This window comes from Eubalaena glacialis, chromosome 2, assembly GCF_028564815.1.
Source record: "Eubalaena glacialis isolate mEubGla1 chromosome 2, mEubGla1.1.hap2.+ XY, whole genome shotgun sequence".
In the NCBI taxonomy this organism is placed as follows: domain Eukaryota; kingdom Metazoa; phylum Chordata; class Mammalia; order Artiodactyla; family Balaenidae; genus Eubalaena; species Eubalaena glacialis.
Window position 1 is genome coordinate 157,992,008 of NC_083717.1, and position 12,172 is coordinate 158,004,179.

Here is a 12,172-nt window from a genome sequence, read left to right on the forward strand (position 1 = left end):
GATTTTTGTCAGCTTTATTGAGATACAATTACTATACCGTAAATTAAATCATTTAAAATTTACGATTCAATGGTTTTTAGTATGTTTACATAGTTGTGCAACCATCATCACAATCTAATTTTAGCATATTTCCATTTTACCTGTTCTTTAGCTTAGTATAAATGGAATCATATAATCCATATAAACAGAAGCATTGTGTTCCACTCTTAATCCTTGTTTGTTGAGATACTGTTGAATTACCATCAGGCTGCCATTTGTTTATTCAATTTTTTCCTTTGACTTTCAGTCAGTTACACAAAATATTGTGGGTGGAAATTTCTTAAAAATCACTGAGCTGAAAATAAACAATTTTTCTGCATCTATAAAGATAAATGAGCGCTGTGAGTTTAGTAAAACATTTTTGAATATTATTTTAAAATTTAAACTACTTCCTCAGACATGTAAACATGTAGTCATATTATCACATTTGCTTTGACATAAAATTTAGGCCTATGTTTTTCCAACTGTTTTGTTTGAGGCACCAAGCCAGATTGTTGCTGACTCTGGAAGAGAGACTCAAGCTGAGACACGGGCTTATAATGCACCTCACTTATTTCTGACCTGCTGAGGAGCTCCTCTTTTCTAATTAATTTTCTTATCAAAAAATAAAATTAAAAATTCAACTGTCCATGAAATCAGTTGCAAAAATATATAGAAAGCACTGTTGCTTAATAGAAAGAAAAAAGTAAAGGAAGGTTAAAGGAGAATGGAAATAAGATGCAATTTCTTTTGCTTTATCCTCCGCCAGTAAAATTTGCCTCCAAATGTGTGCAAGCTTACCGCCTAAACAAGAATCTAAAGAAGAAATAATTGTTGCCTAATTCCATAGGATAGCTTAACCAAAGCTTTTAGTAATGTTATTTTTAGGATCTTTAAATTGTTCAAGATATTTTTGATGTCAGTATATTTAGTAGATGTAAACATCTGTTAACCCATGTTTAGATTTATTGGTAAGCAGTATTCTGAAATGCCTACTATAAATAAATAATTTAGAATAATGTTCTCTAAAATTGAAGAATAATGAAAGTGGATAAGCCAAAAAAATAGGGACTTGCTTGCCCTGTTTCTTTAGCACGTTATATTCAGATGGTAGTTTCAATCCATTTTAAAATTTAAGGTGTTGCATGAACAGGCAAAATTCCTCTTTGGCACAATGAGTCATTGGTGTGTAGTGATTACGCTATTTCACTGATGTTTGAAGTTGTTAATTTTATTGTTTAAAAAAATCACAAAGTATATTTAGGCTAGAGTTTTAAATGTGTGTGTGTGAATTACAGGGAAAGGTGAAAGATGCTATGGTCTGGTTAACTCTACAAGAGAAAAAGCTACAGAAAATGCTAACGGATTCAGAAAATGAGACCTACTGTAAGAAGTATGAAGTAAGTATGACTTTAAACAGTAATTTATTTGTAGTTTACTCTTGGGGAAGAGTAGGATGTTTTTAGAAAAAAACTTTCAGAGTTAATTGTTTAAATACTAAATTAACTCCAAGTGTTAGTGTTGAGTTCGAAGGACCGAGCTTCTCAAATTTTAATGTGCATAGGAATCACCTGGGGAATCTTGTTAAAATGCAGATTCTAACTCAGTAGTTCTGGGATGGGGCCTGAGATTCTGCGTTTCCCACAAGCTCCCAGATGGTGCTGATGCTGGTGGTCCTTAGAGGACTTTGAGTAGTAAGGTTTTAGAGTGGGGACTGGCAAACTGGTCTCTGCGCCCCAGCACCTGTTTTTGTAAATACATTGTTATTGGATACATTATCTTATGTATTATATATTATATTATATATTATAATATATATTATATATTATAATATATATTATATGTGAGCCATGCCCATTAAAGTATTGTTTGTGGCTGCATTCTCACCACATTGTTGAATAGTTACAACAGAGACCATATGACCCACAAAGCCCAAGATGTTTGCTATCTTACTTATCTTATAGTACACGTTTTCCAATCCCAGGTCTAGAGCAGAACATGCTTTTCGGAATGAATATTGAAGGGAAAAAGATTAGGAAATCAGAAATGGAGCCATCCCAGAATTACAGTTCAGGGCTTCAACCAAAATGTCCTTTGGGAGTAATGAACAACTGTTACTGTCACCATGTATTGAACATTTGCTATATATCAGGCACCTGCTGACAAGTGTTTTACAGGTTACAACATCTTGCTGAGTATGGTATGGTTATTCCAGTTTTACAGATGAAGACAAACAAGACTTAGAGGGACTAAGTGATTTATCTAAAGTTATATAGCTACTGAAAGGTAGAGGTGGGATTTGAATGAAGTCTAGCTTCAAAGCCCAGCTCTCTTTAGTCCTGATGCTTCTCCAGGGTAAGCAGTTATTCCCCACACCATTTTGAAAGAGGCTATCAGGAGCCAAAGTGAAGGTTCCACAGTCTTCTTTCTTAGAACCCAGTCTGTGCAACACTGTGCCCCTCCCCTGGTCTCCGTCCTGAATAAGGAAGAGATACACTCATGGGCCTATACAGCACTCAGCACTTCTAGACCTTCATCCCCCCCATTGGTTAAGAAAGGGAGTTGGATGGATCCAGTCTTTCCTACACTAACATTCGGTGGATTCTGTGACTTGCTCGCCACACCATTCTTTTAGGTTTGGAGCCATGAGGGAAGGAAGACATTCTCTTCTTCCTTTTTTCTGAACTGCATAGGCTTCTTGTGCTTTTTGCCTCTTAGCTCTGGCCTGAAATTGTTTTCATCGACAAGGTGCTCAGCGTCCACAGGAAGAGTCTTGCTCTCACTTGTCTTTCATTTACTAATGTACCACAGATTCAGCTTTCTTAAATGAAAGGCTTTATGAAGTTATTTTAATTCTCAGAAAGAATCAAATTACTTATCCCTCAGTTTGTTCACAAAATTTAATTAGAAATGCGGCCAATAATTATGGGTAATCTTAAATAACAGTTATGGAATTGATGACTCAAACACCAATATTTCACGCAAATACAAACAAAGAAAAGCTTTATTTATTAAATTTTTGAGGGCAAAGACAAAGTATATTCTAAAGTTTGTATAAAATGACTTGGGAAGAATGGCTCAAGCTCAGTTAATCATGGAAACTTCAAAAACCATTTATACATGATGACTGCTGTCATAAAATTCTCACTTCTACTCATTCTTATTTTGTTGTGAACACATATTTGGGGAGGACAAACTCACATTTTCCATGGGGCGTTATGATTTGTCCTCTAGAGCTGGGTGGCCTTGCTGCCCTATTCCAGTAGAAATCCAACCATAGTGACATGAGATGCAAGCTGTGACCTATGTCACTATGAGGGCACCCAGATCATGAGGGTGCACTGAAGAAAGAAACTGGATTGGTGAGAGGATCGTGAATTCAGGGAATTTTACCTTTATCTAAGTAAAAGTTTAAATATAACCTACAACTATTTACCTTCAAATAGCAAATTACATTTTATAAACTGGTTTAAACATTTCAGTCTTTAAAATACCCTTCTAATTGTAGAGCCTGCTGTCCTTTTTGGAGTCATTCAATGAAGAAAAAAAACCGTTTCTGGATGTCCTGTCGATAACAAGGAATCTAGATGAGCTGAATGAAGATCAGTTACAGTTGAGAGAAGCCTGGGATGGTCTCAACTGCCAGGTTACTGTGTTGTGTTGATTAGAACATTTTCACGGGGCAGCTTTGTTTGTTGGATGAGAACTTTAGACTTTCATGAGGAATTCTGTAAAAGACAGAGTAGATGCTTCATCAGAAAGTTGGGAGAGCGTTATATTTTCTCCATGATCTCATTTGGGTAGTGGTTGATATTGAAATAGGAATTTATAACATTCTGTTTAGAGAAATTGCAGGCTTATCCAAAGTTTTTATATTTGCCATCAATTCTTGGTTTGCCACAGTAGATTATCCATATTCTGATTGACCTGCAACCTCCTCTCTGCTTTGGACCAGTATCATGTATCACTATCAATAGATGCTTGAAGTAGGTAGGGACAAACCCAGAGAGAATGTGTGATGATGAATGTGTGTATGTGTGTCTGAATATATCTGTATGATTTCAGTCATTTTAAATTTATTGAGTCTTGTGTTATGGCCCAAGATATGGTGTGTGTATATATATATATATACTATTTGCACTTGAAAGGAACATGTATTCTGTAGTTATTGGATATAGTATTCTATAAATATCAATTAAGACAAGGTGGTTGGTAGCATTCAGATTATCTATGTCTTGACTGACATTTTGTCTATGTATTCTATCAATTTCTGAGAGAGGCCTATTAAAATCTGTAGAATCCTTCCTTTAGTTTAGTCAAATTTTGTATTATGTATTTTAAGACTTTGTTATTAGGTGTGTACATTTATGATTGTTATGTATTCGTGAATCAACACTTTCACCATTATGAAATATTCCTGTTTATCTCTGGTAAGACTATTTTTCTTCATGTCTACTTAATCTGATATCAGTATGATAATTGCATTCTTCCTGTGCTGACTGTTTGTGTGGCACATCTTTTTCCTTCATTTACTTTCAAACTATTTGAGTCTTTATATTTAAAGTGCATCTCTTATAGACAGCATATGGTTGGATCCTGCTTTATTATCCACTCTGACAATCTTTGCCTTTTCACTTGAGTGTTTAGACAGTTAATATTAAATGTAATTATTGTTATGGTTCGATGTGGATTTACCATCTTATGCTTTTTTTTCTGTTTATTCCCTCTGTTTTTTGTATCTCTATTCTTTCTTTTCCTGCCTTGTTTTAGATTATGTTAATATTTTTAGAATTCCATTTTAATTTATCTATTGGCTTTTTGGCTCTACCTCTTTCAAATTTTTACTGTGATTACAATGTACATTATAAAATTTTTATAGTCTACTTAAAGTTCTACAACTTCTAAGTTATTGTACAACTTCTTATAATATGTGGAAGCCTTGCAATCAAATCTCTCATTTTTTATGCTTAGTTGCTTTATATATAAATGTATATATGACACAAACATATGTTTTAAAGTCCCCAAGACCATGTTATACATTTTTGCTCAAAACAGTCATGTATTTTAAAGAAATTAAGGAGAAAAATTAGTCTTTCTTATCTATATAGCTATTTTTCATTACCATTGTTCTTCGTTCCTCCCTAGAGATTTGAGTTTCCATCTGAACTCATTTCCATTCAGCTTGAAAAACTTCCTTTAACTTATCTTATAATGCAGATCTGTGAATGTCAAATTCTCTTCGTTTTCTTTGATGTCTAAATGTCTTTATTTTGCTTTCATTCTTTTTAAACATCTTTGTTGAGGTATAATTTACGTATCATAGAATTTGCTCATTTTAAATGGCTAATTAAATGACTTTTAGTGAATTTACAGAGTTACAACAGAGATTGTGTAGTTTGTAAGTCAAAAATACTCTTTGGCTCTGGAAAAGTTTGCCAATTCTTGCTCAAGCCTCTTGGCCATCAAGAGCGACACCCTGTTTTCAGAATATATTTATCATACCATTTGTGTAGTGTGTTAAACACTAGCACAGTGGCTTAAAAGAGCCACCCTTTCAGTCCCTAATTTTGAAGAACTAGTGCAGCTTCAGAAATTTTCCCATCAAGTGGCAGTGCTCGTTGCAATTTCAGCTCCTGTTCCGACCACAGTTTGACAAAACTGATCCCTGTGAAGGGCAGGAACTCTCTGTTACAAATCCTCAACAAAACAGAAGGAGAGGAAGAAAATATTGTCTGTATAGTTCAGGCTGTTCCAGGCCACAAAGACCTGGTCTAACTTTGCTGCCTGTGATTTGGAAAAATCACCCAAAATAATGAGAAAAACCATTAAAAGAACTATTTTGCAAGATTAAGTGCTATAAATTGATAGTAGCTTGAAAATCCGTTCCTTAGGTAGAGTGCCGCTCATTTTCTTGGTGTTGCAAAATGAAACTTATTAATTTTAAAGTCATCAGGTATATAACAGTCAGTACCATCCAGACAGATTTTGGTTCAATTGGTTGAGGACACAGATATCTCAAAGCATCTTAATAAATGATTTCATTTTAAGCCTGCTATAGGAAATAGCCACATTGTGTTATTTTGACCTGACAAGATCTTATATAAATTTTCATCCAAATTCAAAGGTAATTTCCAACACTGAGAAAGAAAGTGTAGAACTAGTTTTCTACGTTAAGAGTGGAAAGAGAGGAATGAAAGGTAAACACCGCCTTCTATCTTTCCTCTTCCTACTGCCGCATAGAGTACAGCCCACAGTCAGAAAGCCCACATTTGGTTTCATGCAAAATATATACAGCTTTCTTTCAGTTGTGAAAAGAATAACAGCTGAGTTAGAGGTATCGCTCTTAGCTTCTCTTTTTCTCAGTCGTTTGCCAGTTTTCTGGGTTTTTTGTTTGTTTCTTTGTTTATTTTTTGGGAAATTCACAGATAATTCAGATACATATAATAAAGGTACATGCTAACTTGTTCATATTAAAATTCATAACAGTGAAAACATTTTTTCATTCTTTTCCGACTGGAAGCTTAATGGTATGTAGTTAATGATTTAGGATTGTAGAGCTGTCTTTTGTCTTACGCCTTTTGAGAAAATAAACTTGCAAGGCAATTAAAGCAAAACAAAATACTACATGGTGTCACTTATTTGTGGAATCTTAAAACAAAGTTAAACTCGTAGAAACAGAGTAGAAAAGTGGTTGTCCGGGACTGAAGGTGTGGAAAATAGGGGGAAGTTGGTTAAGGGGAACAAACTTTCAGCTCTAAGATGAATAAGTTCTGAGGATATAATGTAAAACATGGTGACTATAGTGATAACACTGTATTATATCATTGAAATTTTCTAGAGAGTAAAACTTAAATGTACTTGCCCCCCCAAAAAGATAAATTTGTGAAATGATGGATGTGTTAACTAGATGGTGAGACTCCTTTCATGATGTAAATGTATATCAAATCACCATGATGTACACTTTAAATATCTTACAATTTTATTTGTCAGTTATACCTCAATAATGCTAAAAAAAGCAAAACAAAATTCAAAAACTGTAATACTTAATGTTTCTGGTTTATAAATAGTTCCATTTGACTGCCTTAAAGGAGGCTAGCTTTGTCCTCATTTAACATCTTTGTACTTGGGTTGTTGGTTTAATGGGGGTGTTTTTGATACTTTGCCCTGCATATAGTGGGCACCCAATAAACGTTTTTCAATGAATTAATAATGAATCAAAGAACACTATTCTTAAAAAATAACCTAATTTTGCCTATTCTTTCCTCTAAAAGTGATTTAACTCTAAGAATAGTGACAACTCCTCTAGTAGAACTATAACGGTAAGAGAGAATACAGACTTAAAACTCGTGCTTTCATCATCAGTGTGGAGTCCTCCCCACTGGCTCTCTTATATTGCTGACCACACTTTACTGTAACTGTGTCCTTGTCTGCTTCCCCCACTAGGTGGTTCAGGCAGGAGCTGTGGCTATTATTTATCTGGTTGACCCTTAGATGTGGAAGGTTGTGTTAAACTTACTCTTGCCTTCATGACACATGGATCTGCGCAAGGCCCTACTCCTATTTTTATTCCTTTATTAAATTTTATGTTTACTTCCTTTTATCCCCACACCCTCCTTCCATCCCTCTTTCTCCTTAGGCTGCCATTGTGATGTGCTTAACGTGTATCTTTTTGTTTTATGTGTTCTTGCAAAATGCAGTATTGTATTTATGTGTCCGTGTATTTTTAGGTTGTGTGAATTGATATTGTATGTTATTCTGCTCCTTACTTTCAGTTTTGAACACATATATTTAAGGTGCCTCCATGTTGCCCCCCGTGTACATCTAATTGGCATCTAACCGCTGCACAGTCCTCTGTGGTGTGTGACCACCCCCCCCACATGTCCTTCCTCTACTCCAGAAGCCTTCTGTGTCTTTATACCCAACTCTTAGCACAATTCATAAATGTTTGCTCAATGAGTGAATGAATGAGTGTGTGAGTTTTTTTTTTTTGAATTTTTGAATTTATTTTTTTATACAGCAGGTTCTTATTAGTTATCCATTGTATACACATCAGTGTATACATGTCAATCCCAGTCTCCCAGTTCATCACACCACCACCCCCACCCCCCGCTGCATTCCCCCCTTTGTGTCCATACGTTTGTTCTCTACATCTGTGTCTCAATTTCTGCCCTGCAAACCGGTTCATCTGTACCATTTTTCTAGGTTCCACATATATGCGTTAATATATGATATTTGTTTTTCTCTTTCTGACTTACTTCACTTTGTGTGACAGTCTCTAGGTCCATCCACATCTCTACAAATGACCCAATTTCGTTCCTTTTTATGGCTGAGTAATATTCCATTGTATATATGTACCACATCTTCTTTATCCATTCATCTGTCGATGGGCATTTAGGTTGCGTCCATGACCTGGCTATTGTAAATAGTGCTGCAATGAACATTGGGGTGCATGTATCTTTTTGAATTATGGTTTTCTCAGGGTATATGCCCAGTAGTGGGATTGCTGGGTCATATGGTAATTCTATTTTTGGTTTTTTAAGGAACCTCCATACTGTTCTCCATAGTGGCTGTATCAATTTACATTCCCACCAACAGTGCAAGAGGGTTCCCTTTTCTCCACACCCTCTACAGCATTTGTTGTTTTGTAGATTTTCTGATGATGCCCATTCTAACTGGTGTGAGGTGATACCTCATTGTAGTTTTCATTTGCATTTCTCTAATAATGAGTGATGTTGAGCAGCTTTGCATGTGCTTCTTGGCCATCTGTATGTCTTCTTTGGAGAAATGTCTATTTAGGTCTTCTGCCCATTTTTGGATTGGGTTGTTTGTTTTTTTAATATTGACCTGCGTGAGCTGTTTATATATTTTGGAGATTAATCCTTTGTCCATTGATTCGTTTGCAAATATTTTCTCCCATTCTGAAGGTTGGCTTTTCGTCTTGTTTATGGTTTCCTTTGCTGTGCAAAAGCTTTTAAGTTTCATTAGGTCCCATTTGTTTATTTTGGTTTTTATTTCCATTACTCTAGGAGGTGGATCAAAGAAGATCTTGCTGTAATTTATGGCAAAGAGTGTTCTTCCTATGTTTTTCTCTAAGAGTTTTATAGTGTCCGGTCTTACATTTAGGTCTCGAATCCATTTTCAGTTTATTTTTGTGTATGGTGTTAGGGAGTGTTCTAATTTCATTCTTTTCCATGTAGCTGTCCAGTTTTCCCAGCACCACTTATTGAAGAGACTGTCTTTTCTCCATTGTATATCCTTGCCTCCTTTGCCATAGATTAGTTGACCGTAGGTGCGTGGGTTTATCTCTGGGCTTTCTATCCTGTTCCATTGATCTATATTTCTGTTTTTGTGCCAGTACCATATTGTCTTGATTACTGTAGCTTTGTAGTATAGTCTGAAGTCAGGGAGTCTGATTCCTCCAGCTCCACTTTTTTCCCTCCAGACTGCTTTGGCTATTTGGGGTCTTTTGTGTCTCCATACAAATTTTAAGATTTTTTGTTCTAGTTCTGTAAAAAATGCCATTGGTAATTTGATAGGGATTGCATTGAATCTGTAGATTGCTTTGGGTAGTATAATCATTTTCACAATATTGATTCTTCCAAGGACATGGTATATCTCTCCATCTGTTGGTATCATCTTTAATTTCTTTCATCAGTGTCTTATAGCTTTCTACATACAGGTCTTTTGTCTCCCTAGGTAGGTTTATTGCTAAGTATTTTATTCTTTTTGTTGCAGTGGTAAATAGGAGTGTTTCGTTAATTTCTCTTTCAGATTTTTCATTGGTAGTGTATAGGAATGCAAGAGATTTCTGTGCATTAATTTTGTATCCTGCAACTTTACCAAATTCATTGATTAGCTCTAGTAGTTTTCTGGTGGCATCTCTGGATTCTCTATGTATAGTATCATGTCATCTGCAAACACTGACAGTTTTACTTCTTCTTTTCCAATTTGTATTCCTTTTATTTCTTTTTCTTCTCTGATTGCCATGGCTGGGACTTCCAAAACTATGTTGAATAATAGTAGTGAGAGTGGGCAACCTTGTCTTGTTCCTGATCTTAGAGGAAATGCTTTCAGTTTTTCACCATTGAGAATGATGTTTGCTGTGGGTTTGTCGTATATGACCTTTATTATGTTGAGGTAGGTTCCCTCTATGCCCACTTTCTGGAGAGTTTTTATCATAAATCGGTGTTGAATTTTGTCAAAAGCTTTTTCTGCATCTATTGAGATGATCATATGGTTTTTATTCTTCAATTTGTTAATATGGTGTATCACATTGATTAATTTGCGTATATTGAAGAATCCTTGCATCCCTGGGATAAATCCCACTTGATCATGGTGAATGAATCTTTTTTTTTTTTTTTTTTTTTTTTTCAAAGAATATATTTTTATTTTACCATGTAAATAATTTTGGAAATATGACAGTACATTCAATATGAGGAATTTTAATACTGCCATCTTATATGTGAGAGAGGCAGTAGAGAAGAGTATCACGGGCATTTTTACTACAGAGAAACAGTTTACCACAGCCCTCAAGAGGGTACATGAGGAGTCACCATGAGGAAAGAAGTTGGAAAAAAATCTCATTCCTGCAGCTCTGAGAATCCTTGGGTGGGACCTGTGGAGGCAGAAGGTGGCTGTGGAGACTGGAAAACAGACTGCAGAGGTACACCATGGTCTGTTGCTGCCATCTTTTTTTGGTCTTATATCCACATAGCCACTGTGATTCTCTCATGCTATGATATTTGAGATCATTCCAAGATAAGAAGTGATACCCATTTAATATGTTTTTAAATGCTTTAGCTTCTTTCAGCTTCTCGAAGAGTTTCTGCTTGATGCTTCTATTGAAGCATGCTCCAGAGTTGAATGCCACTCCAAATTCACTGTCACATCCTCATCTGCATACTAGGGCCTCTCATGGGTCATGTGCTGTCGGGACCAGCGAGTCTGTAAAGAAATGACATGGCAGCGCAGGGCAGTTAACAGCCGCCCCAGCTCTCGGTGAATGAATCTTTTAACGTGTTGTTGGATTCTGTTTGCTAGTATTTTGTTGAGGATTTTTGCATCTATATTCATCAGTGATATTGGTCTGTAATTTTCTTTTTTTGTAGTATCTGTGTCTGGTTTTGGTATCAGGGTGATGGTGGCCTCATAGAATGAGTTTGGGAGTGTTCCTTCCTCTGCAATTTTTTGGAAGAGTTTGAGAAGGGTAGGTGAAGCCATCTGGTCCTGGACTTTTGTTTGTTGGAAGATTTTTAGTCACAGTTTCAATGTCATTACTTGTGATTGGTGTGTTCATATTTTCTATTTCTTCCTGGTTCTGTCTTGAAAGGTTATACCTTTCTAGGAATTTGTCCATTTCTTCCAGGTTGTCCATTTTATTGGCATAGAGTTGCTTGTAGTAGTCTCTTAGGATGCTTTGTATTACTGCGGTGTCTGTTGTAACTTCTCCTTTTTCATTTCTAATTTTATTGATTTGAGTCCTCTCCCTCTGTTTCTTGATGAGTCTGGCTAATGGTTTATCAATTTTGTTTATCTTCTCAAAGAACCAGCTTTTAGTTTTATTGATCCTTGCTATTGTTTTCTTTGTTTCTATTTCATTTATTTCTGCTCTGATCTTTATGATTTCTTTCCTTCTGCTAACTTTGGGTTTTGTTTGTTCTTCTTTCTGTATTTCCTTTAGGTGTAAGGTTAGATTGTTTATTTGAGATTTTTCTTGTTTTTGAAGTAGGCTTGTGTAGCTATAAACTTCCCTCTTAGAACTGCTTTTGCTGCATCCCATAGGTTTTGGATCGTCCTGTTTTTGTTGTCATTTGTCTCTAGGTATTTTTTGATTTCCTCTTTGATTTCTTCAGTGATCTCTTGGTTATTTAGTAACGTATTGTTTAGCCTCCATGTGTTTGTGTTTTTTATGTTTTTTTCCCTGTAATTGATTTCTAATCTCATAGCATTGTGGTCAGAAAATGTGCTTGATATGATTTCAGTTTTATTAAATTTACTGAGGCTTGATTTGTGACCCAAGATGTGATCTATCCTGGAGAATGTTCTGTGCGCACTTGAGAAGAAAGTGTAATCTGCTGTTTCTGGATGGAATGTCCTATAAATATCAATTAAATCTATCTGGTCTATTGTGTCATTTAAAGCTCTGTTTCCTTAT

General features: G+C 35.6%; 1 protein-coding gene across 1 annotated transcript in view; it reads left to right on the forward strand.

The window, feature by feature from the left end:
* Nucleotides 1-12,172, forward strand: part of SYNE2 (spectrin repeat containing nuclear envelope protein 2) — a 318,208-nt gene that overhangs the window by 94,566 nt on the left and 211,470 nt on the right. Inside the window, exons 10-11 of the mRNA XM_061180891.1 lie at nucleotides 1,317-1,418; nucleotides 3,527-3,664. Of these exons, the coding sequence (XP_061036874.1) occupies nucleotides 1,317-1,418; nucleotides 3,527-3,664 (240 nt within the window). The remainder of the gene's footprint in view (nucleotides 1-1,316; nucleotides 1,419-3,526; nucleotides 3,665-12,172) is intronic.